At 47.8% G+C, this 10,457-nt stretch overlaps 1 protein-coding gene across 6 annotated transcripts in view; it reads right to left on the bottom strand.

Moving 5' to 3' along the window:
* Positions 1 to 7,763: 7,763 nt before the first annotated feature.
* Positions 7,764 to 10,457, bottom strand: part of LOC149371483 (NPC intracellular cholesterol transporter 1-like) — a 105,323-nt gene continuing 102,629 nt past the window's right edge. For all 6 annotated transcript variants that reach the window (XM_089565705.1, XM_089565704.1, XM_089565707.1 and 3 more), the window contains one exon: positions 7,764 to 10,204. Coding sequence is in view for 5 of the 6 variants with exons in the window: in XM_089565704.1 (XP_089421830.1) it covers positions 10,155 to 10,204 (50 nt within the window). In the remaining variant the exon portion in view is untranslated. The remainder of the gene's footprint in view (positions 10,205 to 10,457) is intronic.

Raw genomic sequence — 10,457 nt, 5'->3', positions numbered from 1 at the left:
TGTTCATACGGTGAGAGCTCAAAAGCAGTTCACTTGCTCATGTCTTGCACGAAAGCTCAAAGCAAAAATACCTCATTTCAGAAGGTTCCTTGTTTTTGCTGCAAATAAACCAAATTTCAAAATGTTGATTAGTAATAATTAGGCCAAAACTTCCTTAATTATTAATATTTTATCGCAGCTTCAAAAAGAATATGAGAGCGCCTATTCCGGTACCTCGGCGCCCGTATGGGATCTGGCAAAACGACTGTGAAGCAATTTTTGAGGGCAGTTGCCTGGAACAATTTAGGGCGTATTTTTTCACTCTGATATCACTGCAGTTCTGCGCAGTTGTACTGTGCAACATGAAATGGATGGAAGCTCATATTACGCACCGGCTTATAATGTGAATTCTTCTGTCTCTCTCGTGATACGGTTCAGCAAATATGCATTGCTCACATAATCTTCAGAATGGTCACTTTTGCATATTCTGGTTACGACTTCTTTGGGATGTTAAACCCCCATAAACCAAACATTGTTACAACTTCAAGATGAACTATGCTCAGTGTTAGCTGCCAGCGTATAACTGTATAGCATAACACGCGCGCACGCACGCACGCACGCACGCACACGTACACATAACTGAAGCTCTCTTACTCCTTTTTACTCCGCTTATTTTTTACCTCTTTTCACGCTGTTTTCTTCATTTTGATACTTTTACTTTTTTTTACTTTTAACGGCGGCTGGATTGAATAGTGGTTAAATCTATACTAACAGCACAAAATATGTCTGCGCGTGGCGCTTAAGAAATACGTGTGCCGTTAAACGCCGACATTGAATGCAACCTCTTGTAACGGATTCTGGTTTCGTCGCTTAGGGGCTTTGCCGGTGTGCAAGCATTTGGCCTGCGAGAAGGAGATAGCTTCGCTTTGTGTGTGGAATGGCGATTTTGACAGTTAATGCTACGCAGTCCGCGAAATGAAAAGGAATATATAGGTATCCAACACACGGGCAGATAGGACACACACGCACACAGCGCTAGCTTCCAACAATGGTTTATTGCTCAAAGAAAAGGCGGTTTTAACGCCTAAGGATCACGTCTGACCATCAGCGTAGAACAAGACAAACTAATAACAAATATTTCCCAGACCCGCAAGTTTCTTTGATAACAGTGCCACAGAAGGATTTCTGCACAACCTTTGTACAGCACTGCGCTCCATTATAGGCCTCAATAATTCCACGTATCAAGCGGTTCTTGAGAAATTTGAAAACATTTTTTTAGCGGCGGTATACAATGACAGTCGCGGCAATGGGCTCACAAATCTTTACCGTACAGTAGTAGTAGTAGTAAAAGACCTTTATTCGACCATAATTTACAGGCCGAGCATGTCGACTGCCTGGGCGACCAGAAGTCGCTGTTCTTCTTCCCCTGCAGCGCAAAGCCAGTCGAGCCAGGTGGTGATGGATAGAGAGGGTGGGGGGTAGGAACCTGACTGCTGAGCAGCCGGGCAATAGAAGAGGCAATGGGCCAGGTCCGCATAGATACAGGGACAGTTGGGACAGGAAGGGTCCGACTGATAGCGATAAAGAGGCGGGATGGGGTGATAACTGCATTCATTTGGATGTGCCGAAGAAGGCGAGACGCCGGCACCTTGAGTGATGGATGAGGGGGAGGGTAAAGGCGTTTGTCGAGGCGGAGCTCACGGTAGACCTCTTTTATGGTGCGGCGAAGGGTGAGTCTCCCACCGTCCTCCGAGGGCTTGGGCCAGGGGATCAACGGTGCCCGGAAAAGTGTGTCGCGGGCGAGCTGATGGGCCAGCTCATTGCCGTCAATCCCTGAATGCCCAGGGACCCATCGGAGGAAAACGATGGAAGGCTGCAGTGCGGAGACCGCTCGTTCGACCTCCTGTTGGAGAGAAGGGGTAAGGGTCCACCATAGGAGGCGCGGCGCTGTGGTCGCGCCGCCAAACTTGAGCTTGGGTTCCCTATAGGGGAGGTAAACGGGGAGATTGGAATGAGCGAGATACCCGCTTGGGTCAATAACCACTGACCCTGACGGGTAAGGGAAAGCCGGGCAAGCTGCTAGTCACGATGGAGACTGAGAAGAGAACGAAGAGGATGGAAGAGGCCTGTGGCAAAGAGCTTAGCGGATAGGGAGGTTGAGAGCTGCCTTGTAGAGGCCCACAAGGGCAGTCTCGAGAGCGTTATGAGTCTGAGTGAAGGAAGCGTAGCGTGCAAAGTGCAAGACCTTGTTGAGGGCCAGCGCGTGAGCGACTCGGCACGCGCGAGCACATTCTTGGCCGCATGCAAAGGGAAGCCGAGAACTTTGCACTGTGTGACGACAGGAATGGGAGAGCCACAAAGGTGGAGAGAGACGAAATGGTTGTGTGAGCGCTTGTAGGAGGAATGGTTGAGAAGGAGAAGCTCAGATTTCTCAGGAGGAGGAGAGAGGCCAGCGGTGGTGAGAAAGGAGTCGATGAGATCTAGGCCACGTTGCAGGGCGTCCTGTACGTGACCGGGAGAGCCAGATGAACACCAGAGAGTGATGTCATCGGCGTAAAATATTTGATGCAGGTCGGGAATTTCAGCTAGCTGGGAGGTGAGAGGGGCCATATCGAGATTGAAAAGGGTAGGAGAGAGAACAGCACCATTGGGAGTGCCACGGGTGAGGTGGTGTGGGTCAGACAAGTGGGTGTCTACTCGAAAGCGAGCGACACGTTTAGAGAGGAATGAGATACATGCGGGAGCCACAGTCCAAAGAGGCGAGTTGAGAAAGGACGTGATCGTGGCAAACACCGTCAAAGGCCTTGCGAACATCGACGGTCACAAGTGCGTGAATTTGAGTAGGTATAGGTGACAGGAAGGTTTGCTGGAGAATCAGAAACATGTCCTGTGCACAGACGCGGCGACGGAAGCCAATAAGAGAATGGGGGAAGAACTCCCGTGCCTCAAGAAAATTATAGAGGCGAGTCAGAGCCATTCGCTCAAGGGTCTTACCAACGCACGACGTCAGGGAAATTGGGCGGAGGTTAGAGAGAGAGGGAGGTTGGAATCATAGAAATAAGGGAGGATGTCCAGGAGCTCGGCAAGCAGCCGCTCTCCCAGGCCTCATTGTTGATTTGAAGAAGGAATTCTTTGGCGCAGTCAGGAAGGTTACGAAGTGTGGTGTATGTAATGGCATCCTCACCGGGAGCCGAGCGTGTAGCAATAGCAGCCAGAGCAGATTCGAGCTCCCGGAGAGTGAAGGAGTGGTCCAGATCGGGGTTAGGTCCACCTGAGTACACCGGGTAGAAGCGTGCCAGAGGAGGCGGGAGGTAGAGAGAGGCGAGTTGATCAAAAACTTCGGAGGGAGTCCCCTGAGGGAGGGCTTCAGCTAGAGTGGGAGCAAGGGCAGGCTTAGTGCCAAGTAGGGATTTGAAGAGAGACCATGTGGATCGCGAATGCAATGCAGAGTTAAGGTCACCACAAAGAGCACTCCAACGAGAGTGCTCTAGGGAGGCGCAGTGGGCGACGATCTCGGCCCGCAAAGCAGTGATCCGGGAGGAAAGTTGGGCATTGTGGGGTTGGCAGCGAAATGAGCGTTGGAGACGTTTACGGCGACGCCATTAACGGAGAAGGTGAGGATATGGGTCTGGGATTGGGTGACGAGAGCGAACGCGACGGCTACTGGACGTGGGCGCTGCAGAGATGCGCGACGTCCGTCGTAGGATTGAAAGGAGTCGGAGGCGAGATTAGTGCGAAAACTATGCCAGTCATTGTGAATAACCGGATGACAGCGAGGGATGTGGGAAAGAGAGGTGGTAATATGGATGAGAAAGTGGTCACTGAGAAGAGTTCCGGCTGTCACCTGCCAGTGAAAGGAAAGTGAACCCCGAGAGAAAATGAGGTCGGGTGTCGTGGGGCGTTATGAGGCAGTGCCCGCTTGAGTAGGGGAGCCAGGAGTATTAAGAAGGGTGAGGTGGCGTTCCTGGGCCAGACAATGGGGGAGGCGGCCGGGTTTGAGGGTTTGTGGGTAGCCCCAGAGTGTGTGAGTGGCATTAAAGTCACCACCAAAGAGGAGATGGGAGGTAGAAGGAAGAGAGTGAAGGAATTTGCCCAGACCAGAAAATAAAGAGGAAGTGACAGGGGAGGTTGTAAAAAGACAAAAGGACGAGTGAGATGCGAGAAGAATGGTGGTAATAAACCACACCAACTAAATATTTAAGGATGGTGGAGGGGTTGTCAATTGGCTACGAGCACGTCACTGCGTACGTAAATGGACGCAAGTGGTGTGGCCGTAGTGGCATGGTAGGCGCGGTAGCCTGGGACAGTGCGGGCCGTCCGAGTCTCCTGGAGAAGGAGAAAATGAGGCAGAGAGGGGCGGGTGAGTAGATACTGGTGGAGGGGGGTCTTATTGTGGCAAAAATTTTGGCAGTTCCACTGCACAATCTCGAGGTCCTCGCCAAACGCCATTATGATAGTGAAGAGGTAGAGGCTCGTGAGGGTACGCGTTCCTTCTTTTTGAAAAACGAAGGCGATCGGGCATGTACGTCTCCGGCCTTTGCGCCAGAATGGCGCCAGAAACGTGCTTTTGTGGCAAACGGCGCTGTTGAGACCGGCAACCATGTGCGAAAGTGGATTGCTGAGCACACACTCACAAAAAAAGTTATCCCAAGAGGCCAACGCACCAATTGTCTTTAGAAACTGAACAGAGCATATGAGCTCATAGAATCTGTCAGAGAAAAAAGTAGTGCAGCGGACGACCATGCCCCCGCGGGACAAGTTCGTACAACCAGAAAGAGTGAATCCGCGGGACATCCACTGCATGGTTCGCTGTCGGCGGACGTCCGAAAGGGGATATTCGTCGAACATGTGTGATTCACTAACAGTGGACTTTGATTATTGCCGAGAAAAGACATCCGGCAGACGTCTCGTGAACATCCAATGTGGCTCGCGGACTTTCGGATTTGAACGGGATGTCCGGCGGATATTCGCGTTCCATTGGGACGAATGGACAGCTATTATAGATGTTAAATATGCGTCATTTTGTCTTGGACATTTGATCCATTATATAGTATGTTCAGTATATGTATGCTTTACCTTGCTATAAAAAGTCGTTGATGGACGTCACTGTAGGTACATGATGACAGCTCTTCTCACGACACCATGTGCACACAGTCTGCAATGAAGGAACGACGCACGCATTTGTTTGCACGCTGGCTACTGCAACATGCCTTGCGGCACATTGCAGTTCTTCCCAGCAATTCTCTCATTTTTCATTTTACGCCGCCGCGGTGGCTCAGTGGTTATGGTGCTCGGCTGCTGACCCGAAAGACGCGGGTTCGACCCCGGCCGCGGCAGTCAAATTTCGACGGAGGAGAAATTCTAGAGGCCCGTGTACTGTGCGGTGTCGGTGCACGTTAAAGAGCCCCAGATGGTCGAAATTTTCGCAGCCCTTCACTACGGCGTCCCTCATAGCCTGAGTCACTTTGGGACGTTAAACCCCATAAACCATTTTTCATTTTACGGCACGGAATAATATGTAACCTGCGTTCAGAGTGGGAATGAAGACTTGCTGCGTATCACTGTCAGATTTCAGGCTGCTGCTTCTTTCTGCAACTATAGCCAGGGGAAACTGGGACCAAATGCGAATTTCATGTTTTTGCAATTCAGCTCCAAGCTCCAGCTCCATGCGAAACTTTGCACAGCTGCCGATGCTTATTGGACAAGCGCGTCATATTTCAGAATACATTTACCGACACCATACTGCTCCCATAAATGCAGATATATTAGAAGAAAAGCAGTGTTACAACAACCCAAAGTTACTACGCGAAACGACGAGACTTCGTATGACAAAAGCTTGCGCTGAAAGGTTATTAGTGTCCCCATTTTCACTTACTACGTATCTAGCAGAAGTCCCGAGTATAGTCAAGCCTTGTTATTACGAACACAGATATTTACAGTTATTCGCTATATTGACCTGTTTCTAAATGATTTTAGCAAACACATGCTTTCTCACTTTATATATCGAACACGGTTCGCCATAAAATGTCTATATCGAACTGCCGAGCGCCAAGCTGTGCCCGCTCGGATGGCAGGCGGCAGGCTTTGCCTTACAACAAGAGTAACTTGCGGTGCGACAAGCGTTCGCGCCACGGTTAATGCTTTATTTCGCATTTGGCACAGCGCCACAGAAGGTATAACTGTCAGAACAGCAAGTAGCCAAGTGGTCGGCACCCGCCAATAGTGACCAAGAACTAGTGTTATGGTCGGTTGTTGTAGCTTTCCAGCAGCTATCCTCTGCACAGTTGACTGTCACGTAGCGGAGGTGGTGGAAGAAATAGATACATTAAGCACAGCACATACCGCTAGATGGCGCCACGTTATCGTCTACAGTGCGCCCGCCTGCCGAGTCGGTACCGATCAGCGCATGCTCAGTGGTGGGGCACGGTAGGCGGTGACGGTAGTGGTACGCGCTATGCTAACAGCATCTCATGTAGATAGCTTTCACCCTAGAGTCTAATTTTTTAATGCGACAGCGCAGTATTGCGAAGAAGCCACCCTAGCTGGCATATAGCGTGCCGCCGTCACGTGCTTCAGTGCTTTGCGGAGAAGCCATCCTAACTGGTGTTCTGCGCTCAGTTTTTTGCGGCTGCCGCAACCGCTGCGCGCGGCTTTGAAACGATGCTAAAACTATGGAAAATGTCCCTGCCAGTTGCCATTCTTTCAACAACTAAACTTCGCTTCTCCAGCATGTTTGTTTCTCGAAATTTTATATTACAAATTTTGCAGAAGGATTTGCCGGGCTAGTTGGTTCATTTCTGAATTCAAGAGTGAACTGCGCGATAGGGTTAGGACACCAGGGAGACACATTCACAACACTTAGAAGCGCACAGAGAGCGCTGTCACAGAGAGCGCTTAAATACGGCTTGCGTTTTCCCGAAAAATAAAGTTGTCAGTCTGTGCTTCTAAGTGTCGTGAATGTGGCTCCCTGGTGTCCTAACCCTTTCGCACAGTTAACTCTTTCGGCTGTATAAAACTATTTTACAATTTTTTACCGATTCCCAATAACGAGGTTTCACTGTATAATGAGCACCGCTTCAGAAGTGGGAAGTCTCTTCATAAAATCAGCTCCAAGTATAGAAGGTGGGGGTTGCCTACATTACTAATATGCTGTGCATGCAGAAATTTCCATCTTTCAACTACCATGGTTCTTGCATGTGGACGAAAAAATGGCTCTTATTGTTTGGACATCTCATGAAAATCATCCCTCTGTAATACCCCTGATCAAGGGCCTTTAGGGATATATTGAATAAAAACCTGGCGGGCCTTCTTAATCACATTCTTAAAGAAGCAAATGGGATAGCACTTCGAAGTTGATCCATCCCCAAATATTACAAAACAGCCCCATATTTTTGAAGTAGGCCCACCACAGAAAATGGATTAAGGTGGATTAGTGGGTGGATTAAGGCAGAGGAGTGGGTTGGGTTAGTATAATCCCAAATGAATCCCATATATATAATGGAAGGTTATATGATCGTTCTACTCCTCAGAGTTTCAAATTTTGTGGTGCCAATGACATCTTGACAATATTGACTAATGCGGGAATTTAGTTACGGAAAAACCAGGTGGTTTTTGCAAGACTACAACCTAAATGCTATCGACACTCAATTTCCACACTTTTGACGATTTAGTTTTGGCGAAAAGTTGACAACAGCGTTCGGTAGCATCTACTTCTATGATAAAGCTTAACTGTGTGTACGGGACCTCTTCCAATTTGTGTACAGTGACACACTAAGAACACAATGTACCACAAGACAACACAGTTCATTTTATTGGTCTTACTGTACAATCCTCCTATACAACTTGTTCCAGAGCAGTGATCGTGTGAATGTTCCATGTCTCTGCATGTAAACACGTTAACCCTTCATCCCAGTGGTGACACACATCATCACACATTCACATGAATGTCCACCAGGATCACAAGTCAAAGGTGATTCTGCTTTCTTTTGCTACAGAAATGCATGTTTGCCACAGACTGAGTTTCGTGGAAGGCAGGCGGGTTAAAAAAACAGAACAAGACAAGCCTTAATGCCCACAAAGTCAATAAAAGAAAAAAAAAACTGGAATTGCGAAGCATTAAGACAGTACAAAGAACAGGGGCCATGTGGACCTTCACTTACTCCAGCTGCTGAGCATTGTTGAAGAAAAACTCAGTTCGGTTATAAAAATGAGTTGCTCCACATTTACCGCAGACAGATTTTGCAACTGCGCTCGCACGCGCTTCCCTTCTGCGACCACCAAAGGCACTGGGAAAGGAAATTGCAAAGATATTCTTCGTGTGAATATTAAGATTCTGCATTTCTACTATGACGGACTGATAGAATACCAACAATTCAGGAGCCCGGAGCACCTCACACAGGTTCCTTGAGAATGTACCAGACGTACACGCCAATTTTAGTAAGCTTCCTACAAAATCGATTAAAATAAATAAGACGTTACCGCTCCATTCTCATGCCCCTCGGTAAACCTTTTTAAAAAAAAATGAGAGAAAAGTAGAAAGACTAGATGCTTAACACAGAAGACAACACCACCTCCAAAGACGACAGTGTTCAGACAGAAGACTTCGATGGGTCCAGTCACTGTGGAACATTTTGATCATGCAGTGTACAAAAAGTTAAGAGGCCCTCTGCTTGCAAGATTGAGGAGAAAAAAAAAACGCTAAAAAAGTGCATGTTTAGTGCCACAAGGATGCTCATTTCAGACACTCGGTCAAGCATGTGTGCTACACAGCTATCTCTTTCTTGCCAGCACTCAAGATCTTTGCCCAAGCCAAAAGTGGCCATACCTAAACACACTATAAGACGTAACCTTCTCAATTAACAGAGGAGCGTGCACTTTTTAAGTCGTGAAGCCCTGTGCTCCCTCTTCAACACGCATACATGGAAAAATTGATGAACTGACGTGGAATGTACAAAAAAGTCCAAAAAAGAGGTCGCAGCGACGTAAAGAAACGAACGATGTAATCAGTGCACAAAAATCGTGGACCTCCAATACTCCTCCGCATGTGTGGTAAGAACATGCTCCAGGTAAAAAGATATCGCCCCTCAAAGCACTGACTCCGCATAAAAAAAAAAGTGTAGTTGCCGCTAGACACGTACACACATCTCAATGGTGCACCTCTCGGCTATTGATTTTTGTAGAAGCAAGCTAAACAAGGCAACATATAGCAACGAGCAGACAAGATAAGTTATTCCTTTGAGGGCTTGTTCAATGATGCTCCTTGACAGAGCACTCGCACTTTCCTTCGACGACAACACTTTTCTCAAGCGCACAAGCCACAGTTGTGATCTCGATTCGTGGCAACATTTAAGAAAAAATCCACTTGCATAAAAATAATTATTACAACCAACAGCAACTCCAACAAAATGTGTCACCATTTCTAGAAAGCGTCAATATGAGAAAGAAAAAAAAAAGAATTGTAAGTGCTTGCTAGTTGGATCTTCTCATTAACCTGTAAAGTCGGTCTTACAGAATGTGATGTATGCACAAACGTTTAACGGACAGCGTGTGGTCCAGTGATAGAAACTGTTAACAGGCTCGCAACACAACAAGTAGCACAGACCGGTCAATTTGCATGAGCCGCACAAATTCTCGTCAAGCTCTTCCTCGTCCTCTTTCCACCGATGACAGGACAACAAAGCACCTTTGGTGCAGAGTGTGAGAGACAGGCATAGATAGCAGGCATACAGGCACGAAGAAAAAAAAAAAAATGAAAGGAGCACTCCAATAGCACCAAATATAACAACTTCAAACGACATGTCCCCCACATCTCAACAGCCACTGTTCTTCAGCACCCGCAAGCACACATCACACACATGCACATATACACAGACAAACTCACATTCACACACGTTTTGCATCACCAGATGCATGAACAGCCCTCCTAATCTCAACAGGGAATGAGAGTCGTGGGGGGGTAATGGAAACCATATCACATGTACGTATTTAAAAAAAAAAAAGATTCAGTAATGTCTCGGTAAGGAAAAAAAGGGGGGGACCACATGCAAGCCACGTGACAATGGCCTTGGTGGAGGCACTGTGGTCGTTCATGCCGAGAAACAAACGCGAGAACAAAAGCTTGAAAGACGCCTTCCGTGACGAAAGGTGGCTGTCGGCAGCTGGACCAGACGGGCTGCTCATCTCTCTTGGTTTCCACTTCTCTCCTCCAGGGCGCGTCTCAGCACCCCTGCGAAAACACAGCGCGAACATGCTAGGCTTAATTTTCCACCTTCAAATCGTGATTACACTCGAAAAATGCAACTGCAAGGAACTTTTTACTTTTCTTTTTCTTTAACTTGCGGAAATGGTTGGAAAGTCCCGCACGTGCTTATCCAGTTGCAGTTCTGGCATTCACTAAAATTTTAAGGCGGCAGCCTTTAATACCCCATCGTTGTAAGCAGGGGTTGTCGACAGAAATGTCACGCTTTTCAATTGGTCGA

Source organism: Amblyomma mixtum, chromosome 1 (assembly GCF_055824585.1).
Source record: "Amblyomma mixtum isolate Tamu chromosome 1, ASM5582458v1, whole genome shotgun sequence".
NCBI classification, from domain to species: Eukaryota; Metazoa; Arthropoda; class Arachnida; order Ixodida; family Ixodidae; genus Amblyomma; species Amblyomma mixtum.
This window is presented reverse-complemented; position numbering and strand designations above follow the sequence as displayed.